We start from the raw sequence: 24535 nt of genomic DNA on the forward strand, positions 1-24535 counted from the left end.
TTGGATCACTGGACTGGGAGCAGCACCTGCTCCTGTTTTGGGCTGGAATGCCTCTCCCCGGTTTCTCAATTCCTTTTTCTGTGCAAGGCTGATGTCAGGAAGAGCTGCCTGTCACCCCTGCTGCTCCCCAGGTTGAAGGAGGATGGAGGAAGGGGACTGCGCTCTGCAGGGCTGAGCATTCCCACCCTGGAGAGGATTGCTAGGAACTCCTGGTGCCGGGGTTAACCCTGACTGTCAAGCCCCCTGACTGAACAGTCTTAGTCCAGGTTCAAGTGCTGTTTGCAGCCAAGCGGCTTGGCTGGCTGTTGGTAACTGTCCCCACTTCCTCTTCCCCTGGGGTGTTCTGTGGGAGCCTCTGCAGCAGCTGCCGCAGCGCGTCTTGTCACACGCTGTGCTGTGAGGCCCCGCTGGCCTCCCAAGGGGGCTGGGAAGATGGTTGGTTTGGGGAAGTAGCAGTAACGGTCGGCTGCAACTTGAGGGTGGGGTTTTCCCATCCCCATTCCTGCTGTAGCCCTGTGTCTCTGAGATAGTGGGGCTGGTCTGAGGGCTGTGTCCCTATTGCCAACTCCCACCGTTAAATGCCAGCTAGGGTGGCTACCAAAGTCCATGGTGCACAGGTGGTTTGGATCCTCATTCCCAGTCCAGGAGTGGCAGGGAGGCCTCATTAAATGGATCCCATAGCAGGCAGGAGTGCCCCCTGCTGGGGGTTTTCACCCTCTATGCACTGGCTTCCCCTACTGCCCCTACACCTAGGGCCTCTGAGTGCTGAAGCTCAGCTAGCAGCTTCTTGGGCACTGGGTTTGATCCCTGTGGAGTCTGGCTAAGGAGTCGGGGAGGGAAGGGGCAGTCACAGTGGTCCCACAGAGTAGCACAGAGACTCCCTCTTGGGGTTGCCTTGACTTGGTGTCTTTGGCCACTGTTGTCCGTAAACCTCACTCTTGTTCGACTGTAGTCTAACCTCTGTGGATCAAGTATGGTCTGGGCTGTAGGGCACTGGATTGCAAGCGAGGAACCCTGGGTTCTGCTCCTAGCTCTGCTCTGGGGTACTGGGTGACCACCCCTCAGTTTTCTCCTCTGGGAAATGGGGATGATGATGACTACTTCAATGAGATCTCTGGGCACATAGTACCATATAAGGGCTCAGGGGTTGCTATTTATTTTAGCCCTGAGCCATGCATGGGGATGGTGTCAGGTGGGCCACAACTTCCTGCCTCTCTCCCTCCTTGACAATTACACAGTGTATTTCTTTATATACACACACACACACACACACACTGACTACTTCCTGTCCCAGCTTTTGTGCTTTCTCACTGACCATGCAGGCTGGCCACAGCTCCTCCCTAAGTTCTCTTTATGGCCGGGCTGCTCCTGGCTGTTGGGGGGCTTGGGAATGATCTTGCAGCAGAGAAAGAAATCCCTGGTCTAGCAGATTGTGTCTCTCTCTAGCATGCAAATCAAGTGAATGGGAGGGTAAGAGCTGGGCCCGGTTGCCGCCTGTCCCAGAGCCCTGCAGCTGCGGGCTGTGGCTAGGGAGGCTGGGCTCTGCAGAGGAAGGCACCAAGGGAGTTTGCAGTTGACAGCTTGAGTGCTGAGCTGCCCACTGCGCTTGGAGCAGGGTGTTTGCAACACTGCGGTCCCCTGCCATTGGTTTGCTGCAGACATGCGAGTGGGAAGTGCTGCAGTGCACCTTACAGATGAAGCGGTGGTGAGCTCACTGCCACAGCCTCTCTACAGGGTGCACATGCAACACCTAGGAACCCAGCCTAAACCTACAGCACCACTATTATCACTCTGGGGGTACAGAATACAGTCCCCTTGCTGCAATGGCAAGGGGTTTGCAGATCAGGACTGGGGTGGGGGTCTCAGGACAGGAATAGCACAAGGAGCTAGGGTGACAGATGTCTCAATTTTATAGGAACAGTCCCAATTTTTTGGTCTTTTTCTTATATAGGTTCCTATTACCCTCCACTGCTTGTCCTGATTTTTTCACACTTGCTGTCTGGTCACCCTATCAGGAGCTGCAGATCAGGCATAAGGTACACTGACAGCTGTTGGGGGAGATCTCCCAGGACTGCAATGGGCTATCATTTATTACTACAGCTGCACCTAGCTGGTGCCTCATTGTGCAAGGTGCTGTACATAGAAAATGACCATCCTTGCCTTGTTAGATGGGCCATACAACAGGAGTGAGGAGGGGAGGAGATCATGGCTGTAACAGAAGGGACTGCTGCTGGCCAGGACGGGGGCGTATTGGCAGAGTGGAGGTGCTGCAAGGGCAGGACAGGAATAGCAGCTAGTTCAGGGCAGGAGGGCGACGCACCGAAAGACCTGTGGGTGTGGTGTGGGGCTGGACTGGACTTGAATAGTAGGAAGTGCAGCAGGTTAGGAGTGGAGCTGGGTGCATAACTGATATGATGGTTTGCTGATAGTTTCAGGGGAAATGATGGTTTGGCTTGAATCAAATCTGAAAATAGCAATCACAGGAAAAAGTCAGCAAACTGAAAACAAATCCATTTGGGGTGCATGACACACGGTGTTGGACCCAACACGTTTTGGTTCAGGCCTTTAGAAAGCTTCACAAAACAGAAGAAAGTGCACTCCTTATAACTTTCACCCGTTTATAACATTCAGGGGTGAGGGCATCTACCTGGGAGATGAGAGAGCCGGGTTCAATTCCCCCTCTTCCTAACATGGAGAAGGGATTTGAATTTGGGTCTCCCATATCCTGCAGGAAGACCCTAACCACCAGATTACAAAGTCATCCTCCCTTGGTATGGATACTCATGGTCATTAGGCATGACCATGAGTTGCCATAATGAATAACAATGGATAGTCATGTGGGAGGGGGAGGGAACAGCATGGGGGTAAGGGCACTCACCTAGGTAATGGGAGAATCAAGTCCATGCTCCAATGGCTAATTATTTATACAAAGTGGAACAGCTTCAATAGGCGAGCAGGAGCAGAGACTACCCCAGACTATCCCATAGCCCTGCAGTAAGGGTGTTCACTTGCAGGGTGGGAGCCCTATTTTTGAAGCCCTTCTTCACCTCAGGCCAAGGAGGGGTTGAACTTCCCATATCCCAGGGAAGCACCTTGACCACAGGGCTAGAAGAGACTGAGGTTCCCCCACTTTATGAATAGCACCAAAATGGCCAAACCAATTTGGTGAATTTGTGTCAAATTCACAAATGGTTTGGGATCAACCAAAACTGCATTTTTTGGCAAATAAACTCTTCATCTGACCAAAAGCCAGGAATGAAGGGCATTGGCAGAGCTGGCCAGGGATTCAAGGTACAGCTGGGAGGCTGTGGGTCCCAACTGAGGTGCATTGGCAGAGCTGCTGGGAAGCTAACCTGCCTCCTGCCCACTCTGTGCCTGTCTCTAGCTAGTGGGATCAATTGCCTGAGTCCCCAAGTGAGTTGACAAGGCGTAAGGAAGGCAAAGGAAGCACCAGTAGAGACAGCGAGTGGGAAACAAGAGGAAGAGCGTGTGGGCCCTGCGCTCTGGTTAGGCGGTGACGGATGCTTGTTCTGCCTTGTTACGTGTTTGCTGTAAAAATATTTCCCCTTTAAGGCTTGGCTGAAGTTATTTATACTTGCGGGGTGGTGACAGGAACAGAGAGCAGCAACAGGAGTGCTGACTGCTCTTACCTGCTCAGCAATGACAGGGGGTGGGTGAGGGTGGGAACCAGACTAGAGAGGAAACCAAGGAGAGAATGAGAAGGAAGGAGAAGTGAGAGAAGGAGCTAGAGGAGAAAAGGGAGGCAGGACACCAATGAGCAAGGAGTGAGAGAACCGGAGGAGGGAGGAGAGAAAAGGGCGGGAGTCTGAAGCGAAGTCAGAACAGAGAGAAAGGAGGAGAGAAAACAGCGAGTGGGGAGGGAGGAGAGGAGAGAGGGAAGTAACGAGAAGCGCAGCGGGGAGGAAGAGGCAGCGGGCTCTGGCTCCTCCGATGACAAGTGCAGCTGGCTGGTGCTGAGTAGGGGAAGCCACTCGTGGGGGCGGTCAGTGCTGCGCTCTCTTCTCTGCTCCCAAGATGATGAAGAGGCAGTTTAATCGGATGCGGCAGCAGCTCTCCTATCCCGGCATCACAGGACGGTAAGGACCCAGCCTCGAGCCCTTCAGCTTTCCACTGGCAGGGCTGCCAGGGAGGGCAGGAAGCTGCACCGGAGAGCATTGCACCACCACCACCCAGCCTTCCAGCAGGTCGAAGGCCGGACGCGCACCTGGCCCGGAGCCGGGGAAGAAGCTGTGATGGCCACTGAGGCCCTGTGACTGAGAGACTGTGGAAGGGGGCCGGGGTTGCTTAGAGCAGCCCCAGTTGTGGGGAAGCTTTAGCTAACCCCCAGGGAGACTTGGTTAACTCGGCCCTCTTAGCTGGAAGAGCCGGAGGGATGCAGCGATGTTGCTCAGTAGCGACTCCCTCTGGTCATTTATAAAGCCAGGTTAACAAAGAGCTGCTGGCTGGCTCCACTTCTCCTGCTGGACCAAGCAGCAGGGCCCCTCCATCCAGTCAAACCCCAAATTGCCCTGTAACCTCAGCTTCAATGGTGTGGTTCAGCCCCATGATTATCAGGCCAGGTGGTGACCCTAAGCCTGAAGGCTAGGCAGGGAGATCCTGTCGCATTGTGCCCCTCTGTGCAGCAGGATGGCAGCCAGGGGGTGAGACCAGGGAAGTGTAGAAGTTGGCAGCAGAGGGAATCCCCCAGGCCCCATTGGGGCAAAGAGGAACAGGGATGCAGGAAAAGGAGTAACAAGAGAAAGGAACATTCCCTACCAGGGCTTCTCTCCCTCCTGGGCTGTAGGCCCACTTTGGAGCTGAATCCTCCACATGGTGCTATGGGAGCTTCCTCTTGTATCCCCCAGTGTCTCAGAAAAGCCTGCCTGAGGTGGAGAGGGGAACGGGGAGTGTCTCAGTAGGCTGATGAGAAGGGAGGGGGCTTCGGGCATATGCCCTGCTCTCCTTTCCTCTCTGGGTCTCCAACTGTATTTCCATTCCTGCTGTTCCCCAGCCCAGTGCCACCTCTGCTAGATTGTTTTTCTCTCTGTCCAATTGTTCCTCTTGCAAAATCTTGAAAAGCCCTGGCAGGGCTGGGCTCTCCCGTCTCGGTTCTCACTCCCACACACACATACACACATTGTTTTTTTAAATGTCAAGAGGCTGAGAATGGCTTAAACTCATTTCACTGTTTCTCTGAACCCCCAGGCCAGGCGAGTGGGTCTTTCACTGGGAGCAGTAGGTTATACTGCTGCAGGCTCTTCCCTCTCCCCTTAGCCCAAAGCAGTCCCCTCCCTCAATTCCCCCTCCCCCTGTGTAAGGACTAGGGCACTTGCAGTGCCTCTCTTCTCCACACATTCTCTGCATTAAAGGGGTTCCCAGCTGTGTCCAGCCAGGAGATTTCATTAGGGCCTGACAGAGCATCAGCTTGTTCAACCCAGCTACAAGGCCCCCTCAGAGGCTACAGATCTACCTCAGCACCTCCCCTCTTCAACCTGCTGTGGGATCCCACTGACATCCCTCTTTAATTGTCAGCCCTCTTTAACCACTGGCACCCCACCCTCTCACTGCTGCTTCTCCGCTTCACCTGCCCTTCACTCTGGGCACAGTCCCTGAAAGAAGAAAACCCTGGATTGGATGGACTCTGGGGGCAGCCCCTGGGAGGAGGAGGAAGAGAAGAACCAAGAGCTGCCCAAGTGCCTAGTGATTTTGGGTGTCCAACCCCGACAGGTCTTGTAGGGCCCTGATCACTAGGGGCTGGGAGCTCAGCACCTCCTGACAATCAAGTGTCTCTGGTGGGGTGCCCCAAATCACTAGACACTTCTGAAAATCTTGGCCTAGATCCCTCGTTCAGCTGAGAAGGAGCCAGCATGGACCTCCAGTGCTATCAGTCTACCCCGTCCCTGAGTCCCAGCCAAGGCCAGCTCCAGGGGTTTTGCTGCCCCAAGCAGCCAAAAAAAAACAACCCTGTGATCACAATCTGTGGCAGGCCCTTTGCTCCCAGCAAAAATGAGGGATTCTCTGCCAAATTCATAGAATATGAAGGGACCTCAGGAGGTCATCTAATCCAACCCCCTGCTCAAAGCAGGACCAATCCCCAGATTTTTACCCCAGATCCGTAAGTGGGCCCCTCAAGGATTGAGCTCACAAGCCTGGGTTTAGCAGGCCAATGCTCAAACCACTAAGCTATGCCTCCTGCCTGAATTGCTGCCAAATACCTGAAAGTGCTGCCCTGCTCTGGAGTGGCCGCCCCAAGCACCTGTTTGATAAGCTGGTATCTGGAGCCGGCCCTGGTCCCAGCCCCCTCTGCTCTCAGGGTGGGAGCCATTCCCACACCTCACATCCGCTTCCTGTGGGCCCACCTGAAAGCTCCTCTTAGTCAAGCCCAGCTTTAGATGAGGTGACCCAGGATCCACCATCTCCCATCCCCCTGGACTGACCCAGAGCAGCTGTGGTTCAGTGCCCTCCCTCCTGAGGAGGCTGGCTGGAGGTCACCAAGTGTAATGAGTCTCTCTCTCCCTCCCACACCCTCTTCCCCAGAGCCCAAGAAACAGCCGAGTTCCTGACTGAAGACTTGCTGCAGGTAAGGCCTGGGTTTGGTCCGTGGGCATGTGTGGGCCTGTGCCTGCATGTCAGGCGAACATCTGGTGTGTCTGCATGAGAGTTCCTCTCTCTCTGTGTTTATATCAAAGTCACAGGGCAGCCTCAGCCTGGATTTTTCTGCATCCTGGAATGGAGCAGTGGGTGATAGGCCTCTGTCATAACTAGAAAGGGAAGGGTAACAACCAGGGTCGGTGCAAGGATGTTTCGCGCCGTAGGCGAAACTTCCACCTTGTGCCTTCCCCCGTCCCCGAGCCCCGGCCATGAGATGCCCCCTCCCCGCGGCAGCTTCCGCCCTGAGGTGACCCCCCCCCCCCATGGCAGCTCCCTATCCCCCACCCTCTGCCCTGGTATCTTGTCCCCTTATAGGTCCTTTGGTTCAGGTGTCAGCCAGGTTACCTGAGCTTCTTAACCCTTTACAGGTAAAAGGATTTTGGTGCCTCTGGCCAGGAGGGATTTTATAGTATTGTACACAGGAGGGTTGTTACCAGGGCCGGTGCAACCATTTAGGTGACCTAGGCGGTAACCTAGGGCACTAGTATTTGGGGGGCGGCATTTTTTTCAGCAGTGACCACGACGGCTGGATCTTCGGCCGCTCCGGTCGCGGCTGGCATTTAGGAAGAGGGAGCTGGGGCTGGGGAGCGCAGGGAGGGCCGCCTGCAGCAAGTAAGGGGAGTGGGGGGCAGCACACAGGGGAACTCCCCGACTCCAGCTCACCCCTGCTCCATGCACAAGCACTCCGAGCACGCCATCACTGCTTCACTTCTCCCGCCTCCCAGGCTTGCAGCGCCTAAGCTGATTGGCACTGCAAGCCTGGGAGGTGGGAGAAGTGAAGCAGTTCACCCCTGCTCCGCCTTCTCCCTGAGCACGCCGTCGCTGCTTCACTTCTCCTACCTCCCAGGCTTGCAGGGCCAATCAGCTTAGGCACCGCAAGCCTGGGAGGCGGGAGACGTGAAGCAGTGATGGCGTGCTCGGAGTGCTTGTGCATGGAGCAGGGATGAGCTGGAGTCGGGGAGTTCCCCTGTGTGCTGCCCCCCACTTCCCTTACTTGCTGCAGGCGGCCCTCCCTGCGCACCCCAGCCCCAGATCCCTCTTCCTAAATGCCGGCCGCGACCGGAGCGGCCGAAGATCCAGACGTCGTGGTCACTGCTGAAAAAAATGCCGCCCCCCAAATACTAGTGCCCTAGGTTACCGCCTAGTCACCTAAATGGTTGCATCGGCCCTGGTAATAACCCTCCTGTGTACAATACTATAAAATCCCTCCTGGCCAGAGGCACCAAAATCCTTTTACCTGTAAAGGGTTAAGAAGCTCAGGTAACCTGGCTGACACCTGACCCAAAGGACCTATAAGGGGACAAGATACTTTCAAATCTTGGGTGGGAGGCAGGAAGGCTTTTGTTTGTGCTCTTTGTTTTGGGGGTGTTCGCTCTTGGGACTAAAAGGGACCAGACATCAACCCATGTTCTCCAAATCTTTCTGAACAAGTCTCTTCTGTTTCAAACTTGTAAAGAACAGCCAGGCAAGGCGTATTAGTTTATCTTTGTTTTCTCAACTTGTGAATGTTCCCTTTGCTAGAGGGAGGTTTATCCCTGTTTTGTTGTAACTTTGAAACTAAGGCTAGAGGGGGTTCCTCTGGGCTCTTTGAATCTGATCACCCTGTAAAGTTATTTTCCATCCTGATTTTACAGAGATGATTTTTACCTTTTCTTTTTAATAAAATCCTTCTTTTAAGAACCTGACAGATTCTTCCATTCTCCGAAGACCCAGGGGTTTGGGTCTTTGATTACTTTGTAACCAATTGGTTAGGATATTATTCTCAAGCCTCCCAAGGAAAGGGGGTATAAGGGCTTGGGGGGATATTTTGGGGGAAGAGGAACTCCAAGTGGTCCTTTCCCTGTTTCTTGTTAAATCACTTGGTGGTGGCAGCATACCAGGTTTTAACCTAAGCTGGTAGAAATAAGCTTAGGGGGCTTTCATGCAGGTCCCCACATCTGTACCCTAGAGTTCAGAGTGGGGAAGGAACCCTGACATGGTGGCAGAGTGGTGGGATCATTTTTGAACTAAAAGCACAGCAGAATTTTAAAAGGACAAATGTTTCTTGTTAGAGTTTTTTCTTTCTTTGCCTGAAGACAGAGGGGTCAAGTTACAGTAGCAAAGCAATTTTCACATCTAACAAGCCTCCTTGATTACATCAGCGGGGGACAGAGCTAACCTCAAGCCCGAGCCCTGCCTCCCATGCTAGCTCTGCTGCTGAGGCCTTGTTTCTAGCCACATTAGGGACCCCCGTTACAACATAGCCTGGCCACGCTGGACCATGGGTTGGTTTTTCCTGTGTTGATCAGACAAAACCATGTTATAACCACATTAAGGAAACTATGTAACATCTACCAAGATCAAGCAGTGGTAGAACAGGGTCACCATGCAAACAGGCTGTACCTGTAGTGTAGGCAAGACTTCAGAGTCCATCCCTCCATCCCTCTCTGGCGGTGGTGTGGGATGGGGACACAACACCTCACCAGATCCCCCACACACAGGGGAGGCACCAGAGGGACATGGATAGATGTCAATAGGCAGAGGGGGTCACCCTGTGCCCTCCGGAAGAAGGGAAGTTCTCTTCCCTCAATTCACAGTTGCCTTCTCATCTTGGAAACCTCAGCAGAGAGATCCCAAGGCGACCCTGGAACCTGATACATTGAGGGGTGACTGGGGAAGGGAATCTCCCAGCCCAGCCCCACCCGCTTCCCAGTCTCTTCCCTCTCTCCAGATTGAGCAGAGAATCGAGCCAGCCAAACGGGCAGCGCACAATGTGTCCAAGAGGCTCCAGGCGTGCCTGCAGGGGCAGTGCGGTGCAGACATGGAAAAACGAGTGGTAAGTGCCTCTGCCCCACACTCTGCTCCCCGGCAAGCTGCCTCTTCAGCCTACGCATGAAGAGGATGTCAGCCCGTCCCCCAGCAGCCCTTCCCAGCCGCTCCATGCGAGACTCTGCTGGGTGGAAGATGCTTCAAGGGTGCAAAACGCCTGAGACCTGAGTGTTACAGTGTCACATTTATTCCCCTCCAGCGTGGAGGGTCTGGTCTGTGCTCTGGAGAGATCAGGAGGTGGTGGCAATGGGGAAGTGGAATGCTGAGCTTTCACAGCTAGGTCACTGCTTCTGCTAGAGCCTTGGGGTGAGACTGGCTGTTACCGGGGGCTAGGAAGGGAATGGAGAATGTTTCTCCTCTAAGTCACTGGTTCTGATCTGCTCCCAGATTGGAACTACAGCGCTTAGAGGGCTGGGGAATGAATAAAAGACCTTTTCTCCTCTAAATTGCCATGGGTTTTGAGCTGGTTTGGGAGACTGTATGCACGGAGGAATAAGATGCAGAACCTTTCACCTCAGATGTGACAGTACTTTGACATCCCATGTAGTATGCCTGTCCTAGAGTGAAGGGGTCCTGACCCTGAATAATCACACTCCACTCAGGGTAATCTCCTCCTCCATGGTACAGCTCCCTAGACTCCAGCATTCTGGAGTGGGGCACACAGATCCAGACTAGCTGTTGAAGGACTCTGCACTAGCGGGACCGCTGCAGAGTGGGGATTAGTTGGAGAGAGCGAGGCAGGGTTATGGAGCGTTAAAGACCATAGTAGCTGTTTGCATCATAACCCCTCCCGTGTATCTCCTTGGCTTCTGCTTTGATTCTCATGCTGGTGAGGAGGATTCTGAGGAGGGACTGTGAGGTGGGGACAGATGTAAAATGTGTCCTGTGTGAGGTGGCACTTCCTTGGCTGGCCCTGCCATCATCAGGTTGTGGTGCTGAAGGTGTCACTCCCACACTGGAAGTGGGAGGGAGGATCTGACATGTCTGCTCATTGTTTCCTCCTCCCCCCCACCCGCCCCCTCTCTCCTTGGCTCTGTGCAGAAGAAGCTGCCCTTGATGGCTCTTTCCATCACTATGGCTGAGAGTTTCAAAGAACTGGACACCGATTCCAGCCTTGGGTAAGTGCCCACAGGGAAAAGCCCTGAAAAGTATTAGTGCATATGGAACAATCAGTGCACACTTCCCAGGGCACTGGTTCAGGGGTTCATGCTCCCAGACAGATCCTCTGAGTACTTGTGTCAAGGTTAACACTGCCAGCCACAGGGCAGCACCCCGCCTCTGAGCATGCTCGCTGGGGGATTTGTGCTCTTGACCTCCGAGTGCACCAGGATCTGGGAACTAGTGCTGGGATTGGCACTGCCTGCCTCCCTGGTGCACTACCCCTGGGGGGAGAGGGATAGGGTGTTTGGGGCCTGCTGTGATTCTCCCCTTCCATTCCTGCAGGAGAGCTCTAGAGATGAGCTGCTTCATACAAAGCATGCTAGCCAAAGTCCTGTCTGAGTTTGAAATCACCTTAGAGAGAGATGTCCTACAGCCTCTGAATAAACTGAGTGAGGTAGCCCTGATCTCTCTCTCTCTCTCTTATCTTTGCTTTCCCCATCCCTTCTTTGCTCACTCTCCCTCCATCTCTCCTGCCTGCTTGTGCTCACTGGCCCACCTCTGCTCTCCCCCCACCTTCTCGCCTCTCTCTCTTAGTGACTGTACAAAATGCAGCACAAACGCAGCCATTCCTGGCAGCACAGAGGTAGGATCAGTAACTAACTCCCTCATCCAATCTTGGCTAGGAGGAGCTGCCTGTCATCCTGAAACACAAGAAGAATCTTCAGAAGCTGATCTTGGACTGGAACTCCATCAAGGGCAGGTACTGAGCAAGGGGGAGAGTGGTGGGTTGCAGCTGTGATCCAGATGATTGCCCCCTGAGAGTGGAGAGTGGGGATTGAGGGGCTGGAGCTGACAGACCCTCACTGATCTGAGGGTGCAGCTAAGTCTCTGACACACAAGGATGAGTCGAGGTGCGTGCAGTGTGCACTTGTGAAGTCCCTTCCTGTTAAAGACATTGTGGATTCTGCTATACAATCAGAACAGGCAGTCGCCTGGGACAGCAAAATGTTCAGCCCTTCTTTGTATGGGTGAGCCCAGCTGGTGCAGGGGCTATGTCCATGCCCCTAGCAGGACAGGTCCTGGTTCCAGGAATGGTGGTGGTGGGGTGGGGATTCTCTATGTTCACACATTCTGAATGAGCAAATCCTGTGCCAGGGGCAGAAATGGAGGGTTTAACCCACAAGTAAATGCTCTGTCAAGGGGAAAGAGAAGGGCAACCCTGCTGCTTCTAGGCATATTTACATATCGGCCAGAGTTCTGATGTGGATGGAGGAGAGCAAATGGAGAGGCACAGACCCTCCAGCCAAGTGTCCGCATCCCTGGTGTTAAATACCATCAGGCTTCCAGGGTGTGGCTCTGATTCTTCTTTTGCAACCCAAAGGCTGAACCAAGCTGTCAAGAACTCCAGTAACAGCACTGGTGCTGGCCCCAGCCCTGGGGGGTCGTCCGCTGCCATCAAACTGGAGAACCTGAAGGAAGAGGAAGAGGAGGTGAAGCGAAGGGTGGAGCAGTGTAAGGCGAGTGGAAAACGAGTCTGCCCTCTTTAGGGAGGGCAAGCTGATGATACCAAGTGGGGGAAAGGAGGCCAGGTCTGGGTTCGTTCTGAGAGCTAGGCAATGACCCACTCACCTCCAGCGATTGTGTCCCAGGAGGCCCCAGGAGCCAATCACTAGTTACAGGCTAGAGCTCTGTCTAGAGTGAGAGGGTTGTTCCAGATGCAGCCAGCACCAGTGGTGTGCTGGCCTTGGTAAGATGGCTGTGTCCCAGACTCCAGAGGGGGTAGACAGCCAGCGGACCCCAGTGCCAGCTCCACCCCCCAGTGTAATAGAGTAGTAAAGGCTTTAGAGCAGCAGTGTGGTGGTCAGAGATTAAAGCTGCTGCAAGAGAGTTGGTGGGGTGCTCACCACAGAACAGAGAAACCTGCAGCAAAGAGGAACATACTGTAGAACGGAACATCCATCTTGTGGCTCAGGGACAGGCCTGGCACTCCACAGATCAGAATTCAGCTCCCAGCTCTGCCACAGACTCCTTGTGGGACCTTGGGTAAGTCGCTTCAGTTCTCTGTGCCTCTGGTCCCTAGCGGTGACACCCCTGCCTTCCTCTCTGCCTACGTCTGTCTTGTCGACCCAGATGGTGAGCTCCTCCACGTGAGGACTGTCTCTTATGCAGCACCCAGCACAGCGGGATCCTGATATTCGCTGGGGTCTCAACCTCAATCATAATAACAAAGAAAAGCATAGAGACTTATTTCCTGGGGGGCTGAAGGGACAATGTGAACACTGACCCGTGTAACCCCAAATCTAACAAGCCAGCTCCTCTGGGGTGCTGTCTTCATTTGCCTCTGCTCCAAACACCAGTAAGACCCCCTGCATCTCTTGCTGTAGCCTGCCGTGTGTTCGTGGCCCAGATCTGGCTATGGGAGCATTGTCTGGGGGACTGGCGGGGTTAATGATGAGGGCTGATGGGGGGGACCCTTCATTGTGGTAGTGCTGAGGAGAAGGTTAATGTTCGCTCTATCTCCTCTCCAGGATGAGTACATGGCTGACCTCTATCACTTCTCCACCAAGGAGGACAGCTATGCTAACTACTTCATCAAAGTAAGTCGCGCCTCCCCGTGCTGTTCTCTCACCCCCAGCTCGTTCCCATTGTGTACAAGTCCCCTAGGGTCTCCATGTTGCTCTGGCATCTTCTCGGTCCCATCTCACCGCCCCGGCGCTGCTGGCAAAAGAGGCTTCTCCCCTGCTGCTCCCGTTCCGTCTTCACCACTTTCCTTTGCATCCCATGTTCCATCTGAAAGCACCCATCCCTGTCAAATGCCCCGGGACCCGGTGTCTCTGAGAGACGCTGTGCAGAGTAAAGCTGTGTTTGCCTGTGATCTGTCTGACAGCTGATGGAAATCCAAGCTCAGTACCACCGGAAGTCTCTTGAATCTCTGGACACAGTCTTGGCAGAGCTGAAGGAGACCCACAGCCAGGCAGGTGGGTAGGACAAGCTGGGCCGGGGCAGGGTTTTGTGGGTGGCAGTGTGAGTAGCTACACATGGCATGTAGGCAGAGGGGGTCGATTCTCTCTACTGCTTCCTCAGGGTCTCTCTAAGCTCCCACTGAGCCTGCTTGCTGGGCAGCTCTCTTCCTCGCCCTGTTACACTGGGATTGTACGAACGCAGCAGGGCAAGCTTTGCTCACCAAACTGACCCCTGCTGACGTATCTCAGCCCTCACTGAAGAGACCAAAGCTAGGAGTGAGAGAAGAGTTAGTCTCTCACGGCTCATTTGGTCCTCGGCCTCCCTGCTGGATCTGCCAATCGGAGGGCAATTTACAGCCAGGCATGGTGATGGCGGTTTGGTGATATGGAGCCTCTGTCCTGCTAGGAAATGGGCTGACACCTCTCAGCTCATTTACCACGAGCTGGTTGTTGGACGGTGACGAGAGACTCCAAGCGCCCTCTCCAATTGGGGTTTGTCCTCCACCCCCTCCTGATCTCTCTCCTCTTTTCCAGAGTCCCCTTTCCCCATGGATTCCCCAGTGTCAGGGTATTTTGGGGTGCCTTTGGAAACGCACCTGAGGACTTTGGGTCGGGAGATTGCCCTCCCCATTGAAGCCTGTGTCATGATGCTGCTAGCGTCGGGCATGAAGGAGGAGGTAGGTGCTGCTTGCTGCTTCCTTCCCCCCACCACAGCCAGTCCGTCCTGCTGTCATGCTGTCTCTCACCTCCCTCCTCTAGGGACTCTTCAGGTTGGCAGCGGGGGCCTCGGTGCTGAGGAAGCTGAAGTGCAGCTTGGCCAGCGGCTCCAATGCACTAGAGGAATTCTACTCCGACCCACACGCTGTTGCAGGTACATGCTAGAGGCCCTAGGTAAGGGCCCCGGAGACGCTGACTGGACAAGTAGCAGCCTCAGAAGCATGCTTTAAAACGGCAGTTCTCAAACTGGGAGTGGGGTCATGAGGTTATTATGAGGAGGTGGCAAGCTGTCAGCCCCCGCGCATGCTGGGGCTCTGACTGTCAGCCAGAGCCCTTCAGAGCTGGGTGGCCAGAAATCAGTGGCTGCTGGCCGGGTGCCCAGCTCTGAAGGCAGCACAGCCCCCAGCAGCAGTGCAGAAGTAAGGGCAGCATGGTATAGGGGAGTCAGCAAAGCCTGAAATAATTTCAAAGGGGTTCTGAGCAAAAAAAAGTTTGAGAACCCCTTCTCTAAAGCATGACCCTTTGCCTCCGTCTCAGGTGCACTGAAATCCTACCTGCGAGAGCTGCCCCAACCCTTGATGACCTTTGAACTCTATGATGACTGGTTTAAAGTAGCCTGGTAAGAAAGAACCAGAGAGATGGACATTCTTAGGCAGGCTAAATTATCAAAAGGACCTCTCTGATTATGGACTCTTCAGCAGGGGTGTCAAACATAGGGGTCCCCAGGCTAGATCTGGCCCGCGTGATGTATTGATAGCGTTCTGCCGAGAGGTACTGATGACTGCATCGGTCACAAACCTCTCTGAGACTGGACGGAATGCACTCTTCTATTAACATGACTGGCAGGAGGAGTTAATCTGAAGCCCCCCACCAACACAAATGGGCATTGTGAATCAGCCCCAGGAGTTTGGATTGAGTGGGCAGAGGGCTTTTGCTGAGTACTGTTGTGTTTTGTGCATGTCAGTGAGGAAAAGAGCAACTGAAAGCACAGTGTCTAGACAGTCTGACCCTGGAAGAAGCCTGGGGAGAGGTTTTTTGGGTCAGGCAGCAGGCTGGAAAGGGTGTTCTTAGTACGGTGAGCAAAAGTTGCTGTTTCCTGCCATTTGATTCCTTCTGGTTTCGGAGGCACAGGATTTTGTACGTTCTTTGTTGTAACTAACAAAACTACCTCAGAGAAATACTTGACTACCACCAGCTTCTGCTTTCAACTGGCCCATGCCCATGGCCTCACATTTTGGGTTGAAAAGGGGCAACACTCATGTCAGGAGTGGGATCTGGTTTCCAAGGAGAGAGCTGGTGAGCTTGGAACCCATGATGGAACAAATCCCGGAAGGGCTTGCAGAAATCAAAAATGGCCAGCAGGATTTAAAACAAGCCCTCAAACAGGAGCTGGAGACGTCGCAAAAGGCATTAAGACAAGAGCTGAAGGTTTCCCAGAAAGGGCTCAGAGACGACTTGAAGGCCGAGAGGAGATCCTTGTTGGAACACCAATGATGAAGTGCCCGGGCAGGTTGGCAAAACCAGCTGCAACACACCCGGCTGGAATAAAACAGATTGATGAGGTGACCAACAATCGGACTGCCATGATCCAGAAGGTTTCCCACAAGACAGCGAAGCCAAGCAAGCTTTAGCCAACTGGGAAGGGGCTAGCTGAGATGAGCTGCCGCAAGGACTTAAGGAGCTGAAAATTCAGGTCCAGAGGAATTCAAAGGGTTGCTGACCACAGAGAAAGTCTGCCGCCTGAATGAGGAATTGAGCCAGCCAGAGGATGTGGGGAAGGCCAGACATTTACAAGTTTTCTACCCGGTTTGTAATCCACAGCGGCCCAGAGGGGAGAGGTTGGTCTGTCCCAGCTCAGATGAGGCAAAAAACCCCTATCGTTGAGGGAAAAACTCCCTGGGAAGCTTATGTGGTTCAACTCAACATTATAGCACCAATGTATGGCTGGGAGGAAGGACAGGAAGGGGCGTTTCTCACAACATAAATGGCCCAGCCCTGATTGTGCTGCAGATCTTACTCCTAAAAAACAGACTGTGTCATCCAGACCTGGTACAAGCCCTTGACATGTGGTTTGGAGATAGCCATCAACCTGAGCTGGCCAGGACACAGCTAAGAGCTAGAAAGAGAGGGAAAGAAGAAACCCCATCTGAACTGGCAGAGGGCCTGCAGAGACTTGTGTTCATGGCATATCCAGATAACACCAAGGCTTTTAGGATGGGCTGGCAATGGACCAGTTTATAGATCTTCAGCGGGACTTGGACTTTCAGATCAAGATCAGCGAAAAGAAGCCTAAGACACACCGAGAGTTTGGGGGAATTGGCCGCAGAATTTGAATATTTTCTTGCAGCAGTTCACCAGACAAGGAAGGAAGCATCTGCTAGTGAGGAAGAGGCAAACTGCTTGCCATGAGCCCTGTAAGTACAGCTCTGCATCTGATGTGTCTGATGAAAGAGAGGATTTTAATCTGGTTTGTGACCATATTGAATGATGATAAAAACTGATACATTTGGTTTGTAAATGAAGATAAATTGACATGTATGCAAAAATTAAAGGAAATAGTTCAGATAAACGCTGATAGTGTGACAAAACTGGCCACAGAAAGGATTGTTATAAATGCCAGGCAGACCAACACAGACTGCCACAAGTGGCTAGTGAAAGTCTCTCTCTCGCTCCCAGTTTGGAGAATGAAGGTACCCCAAGCTGGAGGTACCAGGATCAGCCCCACCATTTTTGTTTAGATGTGGGCATTTGAACAACGTGGGTGTTTGACTACAGTAGGATCTGCAAAATGCACAGTGTTGATTGACACTGGCTCAGACACAGCCGTTTATTAAACCAGATACATTAAAATGTTTTGGGAATCAGAGTTCTAAAACCGAACCACCTAACCAGTTTCAAGTGGAGACAGTGACTGGGGCAAGGGCAGCTGTCCCAAACTAGGTTTGAAGAATGGACCTCTGGAATTCGAGCAAGAAGTCTGGGTGGCTGCCATAGTGCGTGAGCTCATGATTGGCTTGGATTTCATTATGGCTAATGCCTGCGGAATCCAGTGCCGGGAAAGGTGACTTACAGAGTCAGTCTGTGGAAATTGCCCTTTAAAGATATGGGCCAGGCAGGTGAGACAAATGATGTGCAGGCAGTTGGTTTGCAGTGAGTGAACTATCCTGCCCCCAGGGCCAGAAACTATTATAACAGGCACATGCCGTAGTAGCTTTCCAGCAAGGGAGTGGTTGAAATGTGTTCTGAGTCTCAGTGAATTCTTAGCTGCTCAAGCTCCTCAAACAGCCAGGAACTGATTTCTGTTCATTTGCTGAATGTTTCTGACAAGCAGCAAATAGTGAAGAAGGGAAACTGTTTAACTGGCCCTCAGGATGTGATTTAGCATGTTCAGAGCTGAGAAAGGCTCTGGTGATGACTGCTTCTGTCTTGGCCTATCCATGTTTCAAAACCCCTCTTATGCTGGACACAGATGCTAGTGCTTATGGTATGGGGGAGAGAGCTTCAGTTTGGCTCTTCTCTCCTTCCCCTCCTCCCTCCCCCCTGGGTCTGAGAATGTAGCTGTGGAAGTTGAGGCTGGAAAAGTTTTTATAGAGGTGAATCCCCCATTCAAACAAAATAAGCAAGGGCTGGTTCCACCAGAAAATTACACAGAAACAACAGGCATCCCCCCGGGGCTGACTGAAAGGGGTCCTCTCCCTGGTGGTTTAAAGAAAGACCACAGTGGGGGAGCGGGAGGGGGAAAAATCTGAGTGGGATGCTGGATGGGAATGAAAAGCAATTTGGACTGGTGATGTGAAAACATCTGGACAGAAGGCCACTATATCTATATAAATCATTTAACCTTGTATCATTTTTAATTTGCTAAACTGTTTATTTGCTTTCTGTTTGGGATGGGTCATACAGGGTGTCACCATTTTGGGGCATCACCAGGATGATGGGCAGAGCTAAAATGAGGGGAGTGTTATGCTGAGAGGTACTGGTGGCTTCCGTCACAAACCTCTTTGAATGTGAAAATGCTTTTCAGTTAACATAACTGTCAGGATGAGTTAATCAGAAGCTCCCCCACCTAACACAAAAAGGGGTTCGTGAACCCACCTGGGAGTTGGACTGAGTGGAGGACTTTGGGGGGAGGAGGGGCAGTCTGAAAAGAATGTTCTTGGTGCTGTGAGCAAAAGAAGCTGTGTCCTGCTATCTGATTCCTTCTGTGTTCAGAGACACAGAACTTTGTACATTCTTTGTAAATAAGCAAAACTGCACCAAAGAAATCCCTGACTGTCACTGATTTCTACATGGATGATATTTTCATCCTCTGGACAGACAATTTAAACTTTCTCACAGATTTCCACCACAGCTACAACTACCATCACCAATCCATTAAACTCTCTCTGGAATGCTCCCACCCTAGGATCAACATGCTAGACACCCCGATCGGCTTCAGCAATGGAACCGTACAGACAGCTATATACAAGAAATGCACGGATCGCCACACCTACCTTCATAGATCCAATAACCACCCCAAACATACCAAGAAGGTTATCTACAGCCAGGCACTCACATACCGCAGAATATGATCCGGGATATGCATCTTAATACACTCGAAACCTCCTACACCAAACAAGGACACTGCACTAGAGAAGTAAATCACATCATGGAACAAGCCACCTAAATACCTTGAGAGAACCTGCTTCAATACAGAAATAAAATCCCCTCCCACCGCACACCCCTAAGTGTCACCTATCACCCCACACTAGAGGAAACCATACAGGGTATCAATAAACAACTATAACCATACTTGATGGAGACCCCATCCTGACAGAAATCTTTCCTGAACCCCTTCTTCTGGCCTTCAAACAATCCCCCCTACCTCTCCAAGCTCATCATCAGAAGCAAGCACCCCTCAGACCAGGACACACCAACTCAAAGTGGTATCAGACCCTGCCAGAACCACAGATGCAAAACCTGCAGACATATATCCACTGCTATAACGATCAACACCCCTCATAACACACCTATCAAGATCCATGGGTCCTACACATGCCTATCACAATATGTGGTATATCTCACCCAGTGCACTAACTGCCCCAATAACAATTATGTGGGTGATACCAGACAATCGCTCCGCTCTGTAATGAACTCACACAGGAAAATGATAAAGGATAAAAACACCACATCACCAGTGAGTGAACACTTTTCTCAGAGAGGTCACTCAATATCTGACCTATCAGTCCTCACTCTCAAAGGAAACCTGCCCAACACCTTCAAGAGACAACCCTGGGAGCTTAAATTCACTACTCTGCTAGACACAAAAAATCATGGACTGAACAGAGACACTGAATTACTGCAACAATCTGGAACCCACTAACATACACCCCAGCTGCTTTTTTCTCCTCCCACCCCACCTTCCTTTCCTCCATGTGACTCGGAAGGGTGCAGTTATGTTGTAGCTGTGTCAGTCCCAGGATATTAGAGAGACAAGGTGGGAGAGGTAATAGCTTTTATTGGACCAACTTCTGTTGGTGAGAGAGACCAGCTCTCCAGCTTACACAGAGCGCTTCTTCAGGGCTGGAAAACTTACTGACAGGACAGGCCCACACTACAGACTTGCAGCAGCACAGTTCTGCCATTGGCTTAATAAGTCCACCTCCACGAGGCGTCTTCATCAGAAACACTATAGCTCCTCACCCACCTCATCCCTCTAATACCCTGGGACTGACAGGGCTGCAACATCACTGCACATGCCCGTTTCTGCTCTCAGCTGGAACGTCCCCAGGGCCCCAAACTTGATTAGCTGCTCAGGTTGAAAGGGGGCAGCACTATATTTCCATTGCCCAAAATCTAAGCTTTCCTTTTAAGAAAGAAAAATATGTTTCTAGCCCCCTTAATTGTGGAGAGAATGTTCCACATGTGAATTGAGTTGAAGGCATGCAGTGCTGTCTGCCTGAGTGTGCAGAGAGCCTGAAACAAAGACTCGAGGGTGAAATCTTCTGGCCCCTACTCATCTGATTGGAGTATCAATTTTAAAGTCCAGTGATGATGATGCTTTTGTCAACATTAGCTATTTAATGGCTGGTCATTTTAGGGAATGGAATGTGGGTAGGGTGGTAAGAGTGAAGCCAGTTGGGTTGGCATTTGGGAATTGCTGCAGGAAAGGAAATGCAGAGGAAGGAACAGAGGAGACTCACAAAGACAGGAAAGGGAGAGAGAGAGAGAGAGAGAAAGGCGATGGGGAAGGATGAAAGACAAAGGGTAGGAATAGCAGTGATCTAAATAGAAGCAGATTTTCTCCATAGTGACTGCAACAAGAAGGCACTGAATAAATAATAAATAGCTGGATTCTCCCCTTGATCCCTTTGCAAGCCCCTGCTAACACCAGAGGGCTTTGTGGGGAGCACATAGGAATAAGATCAGCCCTCTCCCCAAATGAGTATGATCCGCTGTTCTTCAGCCTGTACTGGAATGGAGAGGGAAAGGGGGTTCTTGCCTCTCCCTCTGACACTGCCCTGTCCTTCCTTTTCTCAGGACACATTAAATCTCTTCTTTTCCCTCTCCTCTCTCAGTTTCAAGGATCCAGAGGGACGTCTACAGAGCCTCCAAGACACCTGCAGCCAGCTCCCCCAAGACAACTACAACAACCTGAGGTAGGAATCCATCAGTCTCTAGGCTTTGCACTCTGCCCATCTCCATGGTATCACAGTGCCTCAGCTGGTGAGTGATCCCCTGTCTTCTGAGACTAGGGGCTACAGTTCCCAAAGCATCCTGGCCTCAGCTTCTGCATGGCTCCCAGAAACCAGGGGGGAAGGGGATCTAAAGCTCAAGTTTGGTGCGTTACAGTGCACAATGCCAACCCCTCAGAGAATCAGCACAGCCATTGCTATGACCCCTGCCAACCCCAGGAGTAGAACCCTGGTCTCCTGCATGGTAGTCACACTGAGACCAGGGCCTGGTCTCCATGCTTTTGGCAGCCCTACTTGTTCTGAGGGAGAGAGAGAGACACAAACAGTTGGGAATCCTAGTCTCCCTGTGTGGCTATGCAGAGCACTGACTCCTGCGGCCAGGAGGGGCAGCATTCCCTGATATTTACTAACACCCTGCCTTTTTCAACAGGTATTTGATCAAGTTTTTAGCTAAGCTGGCTGAACATCAGGAAGTGAATAAAATGACCCCTACCAACATCGCCATCGTCCTAGGCCCCAACCTGCTGTGGTCACAGCAGAGCAAAGGGTAATGTATGGGACTCCTCAGGGGGTCAGCAGCTGGGGATGATCCAGGGCACGAACCTCTCCACCACCATCTCTGAATGTTTCCTCTACCAGCCTCCCCACAAAACAAGTGCTGTGGCCAGGAAGCAGCACCAGCCCTGTCTGGGATTTATTAACCATCAAGGGCAGTTTGAGAACTTTTAAAAGGATTTTTTTTCAATACCAATGGTCCATAGAGCTCAGTACTGACCAGCAGCACCTGCTGCTATTCCCATCCTAAACTCCACTAATGTACCACACTCCTGATCTCACCCATACCCCGCTGTTCCAGTCCTAGGCCCCTGCCCCAGCTCTGCAAATGCACCCCAATCCTCACTGGATGCACCTCTTTCTGTTCCAGTCCTGCCCCACCAGCCAGCTGTACTAATGTACCTCACTCCTGGCCTTTCATTGTCCTGCCCCCAACACACACCTCAGCCTCTTCACCTGTCCTGACCTGCAAACACCCCCTGCTGTTCTAGTGCGAGGATTGGCCCTCTCTCCCTCAGCTCTACCACTTCAAGTCCCTGCTGACCTGTGTGTCCCTCTGCCAAGCCTGGCCCCCCAGCACATCGCTCTGCCAATCCACAGGGGGTTTGTGCAAGGGGGGCAAATGTCTATTAGGCAGTGGCTGAGACCCAGCACGCTTGTGGCACATGTGACCTACGACAGGGCTTGAATCCAGGTTTTTCAAGGTGAAAGGGGCAGTATGCTTATTGCACACAGTGCCACATAGCCCCCACCTCAGAGCTGTACTCCTCAGCTGTGCTTTCTGCTGTGAACCCCTGGTGCTAATAGAACCCCACGCGTTTTTGACTAGCTATAAAATGGGTTCATCCTGCTGGCTTCTATGATTCCCCTCCAAACAGGCCCCGTGTTCAGCAGAGAGACAGTCGCAAGCGCTGTTGCCAGAGGAGAAGCAACAGCCTCATTAACTGTCCATTTCTAGCTCCATCCTAATGGCTTCTCTCTCTCTGTCCCTCAGAGACCCGTTACAGCTAGACCTGGCCTCTGTGTCCTCCATCCAGGTGGTGGGCATCGTGGAGGCCCTGATACAGAATGCCGACACTCTCTTCCCTGGAGGTAAGCCAATGCTGGTCTAGATCCTGGCTTCTCTTAGGGCAAGTCCAGTGGGGCCAGTGCTGTGATGCCAGTGTCTAACAGGTGGGAGTGAGTGCTATTCAGAATCAGGCCCTGCGTGCTCAGAGTCCGAGATAAGAAGGGTACAAAGCCAAACGAGTGAGCCACACTGACATGAAGGGGTGTCCTGTCCAGGGCAGTTCCCTTCTCCTCCCCTGCCCTCACTGGTAGGCTGGCGGCTGCAGTGCTGAACATGAAGAGCGGTTTAAAGCCTTGCAAGTGGGAGGGAGATCTCCGAGGCGGTACAGCTGGGCTCCCCACCCAGCCCTCCCCTCAGGCTCACTGTGAAATTTGAGGTCCTGATTTCAGAATTGGACAGGTGAGAAGAACCAGGAGAAACACTTGGGAGCCTCATATAGTGATAAAAGGCTGCCCAGGGGCTCCAAGCTAACGTAGTGACATTGGTAGTCACCTGTCTTCTGGACAATGGCGTCCTTTTCTCACCCACTCTGCACTCAAGGCACCAGTCCCCAGGACCTGCTGTGCATGCTCTTGGGGGGCTGAGGGGCTCTTGGGGAATGATGTTGTGCAGGGTCTGGAGAGTCTATACTGATGGGCACTGTCTGTCTCCAGGCTGCAGGAAGATAAGGGGGTAGTTGTTCTCCACTCCCAGACTTGAGGCCAATACACTCAATACTCCTGAGGGAATTCTGCACCAAAAAATTAAAAATTCTGCTCACAATATTTTAAAATTCTGTATATCTTATTTGTCACAATAATACAATGTAATCACACCAGTTTCAATTATTTTCATAATTTGTTTCAAAACACCTGTCAGCCACCCCTCCTTCCCCCGTCCCCATGTGGCTCTGCACCCCTCTACCAGCTGACCCCATCTGTCCCAGCACCCCTAGTCCCATTCCAGCTCAATGCTGTCACGCTACTAGCTCCTGTGTCCCAGTCCCATTCTGTCCTCACACTAGTCCTTCTGAACCCCAATCTATGTGACCATCCCAGCAGCCCCGTGAGCCCTGCACTTCCCCCCAGCCCATATCCCGTGCTTCCTCACCTAGGCCCGCGGGCAGGGCACTGTGAGGAAGCAGCCACTTCCCACACCCTCTCCATAGCTGGCTGCTCTAGCTCTGAGCCAGCTGCCCTCTCTTCTGGTGTCACAGCAGCCACTATCAGAGGGTAGCCGTGTTAGTCTGGATCTGTAAAAGCAGCAAAGAATCCTGTGGCACCTTATAGACTAACAGACGTTTTGGAGCATGAGCTTTCGTGGGTGAATACCCACTTCCTCAGATGCAGCCACTAGTGGGCAAAAGGTGTAATTGCAGTGCCTCCCTGGCAAAATGCATTTTCTGCGGGGGTCATGAATTCTACATGTGTGCAGTGTCGCAGAATTCTCCCATGAGTAACTCAAGAAGAAGAGAGTGAGGGGTCCCTGTGGGTAGGTGAGTGGGTTCTGCAGGATAGTCTGTGTTGGCTGCGCTCTCCCGAGACATAATCCAAAGCCCATTGGAGTCAATAGGATTCTCCCAGTGACCTTTGGATCAGGCCCCTAGTGCTCTGCATGTGGTGGCTTTGCTTTGGGTGTGGGGAGTATCTGTGCAGACACTGAGGAGGGTGCTTCTGTAGTGCATTAATTCACTTTATTTCTTTATTTTTTAAAGAGATAGACTTCAATGTTTCGGGCATGTTCACTCCCCCCCCAGAGATCAAACCCAGCGAAGCCCCTTCAGTGGAAGAGCCCTCACCTCAGCCCCTTCCTGCCAGCGCTCCCTCTCTAACACCTGGAGAAGAAGCGTAAGTGTCTGGTCGTGAGTGAGGCTGTGCTGTTCTGTCTGTCCCGGGCCTGCTGCAGAGAGATGGGGTCCTCCCGTCATAGCCAGTGGCATCTTCTGTAGGCGACTCTAGATACGAACTGACTCTTCCTCCCTTACCTGGAGGTTCGGCACTCACAGCACCCCACCAGAA

At 52.3% G+C, this 24535-nt stretch overlaps 1 protein-coding gene across 1 annotated transcript in view; it reads left to right on the plus strand.

The window, feature by feature from the left end:
* The first annotated feature begins 2905 nt into the window (after nucleotides 1–2905).
* Nucleotides 2906–24535, plus strand: part of SH3BP1 (SH3 domain binding protein 1) — a 30115-nt gene continuing 8485 nt past the window's right edge. The window contains exons 1-16 of the mRNA XM_030549295.1: nucleotides 2906–4097; nucleotides 6538–6580; nucleotides 9362–9466; nucleotides 10501–10577; nucleotides 10903–11014; nucleotides 11244–11320; nucleotides 11942–12077; nucleotides 13089–13157; nucleotides 13448–13538; nucleotides 14058–14200; nucleotides 14283–14394; nucleotides 14778–14859; nucleotides 20798–20878; nucleotides 21345–21461; nucleotides 22464–22561; nucleotides 24232–24364. Coding sequence (XP_030405155.1) covers nucleotides 4036–4097; nucleotides 6538–6580; nucleotides 9362–9466; nucleotides 10501–10577; nucleotides 10903–11014; nucleotides 11244–11320; nucleotides 11942–12077; nucleotides 13089–13157; nucleotides 13448–13538; nucleotides 14058–14200; nucleotides 14283–14394; nucleotides 14778–14859; nucleotides 20798–20878; nucleotides 21345–21461; nucleotides 22464–22561; nucleotides 24232–24364 — 1538 coding nt within the window. The 5' untranslated portion in view covers nucleotides 2906–4035. The remainder of the gene's footprint in view (nucleotides 4098–6537; nucleotides 6581–9361; nucleotides 9467–10500; nucleotides 10578–10902; nucleotides 11015–11243; nucleotides 11321–11941; nucleotides 12078–13088; nucleotides 13158–13447; nucleotides 13539–14057; nucleotides 14201–14282; nucleotides 14395–14777; nucleotides 14860–20797; nucleotides 20879–21344; nucleotides 21462–22463; nucleotides 22562–24231; nucleotides 24365–24535) is intronic.

This window comes from Gopherus evgoodei, chromosome 1 (assembly GCF_007399415.2).
Source record: "Gopherus evgoodei ecotype Sinaloan lineage chromosome 1, rGopEvg1_v1.p, whole genome shotgun sequence".
NCBI lineage: Eukaryota > Metazoa > Chordata > Testudines > Testudinidae > Gopherus > Gopherus evgoodei.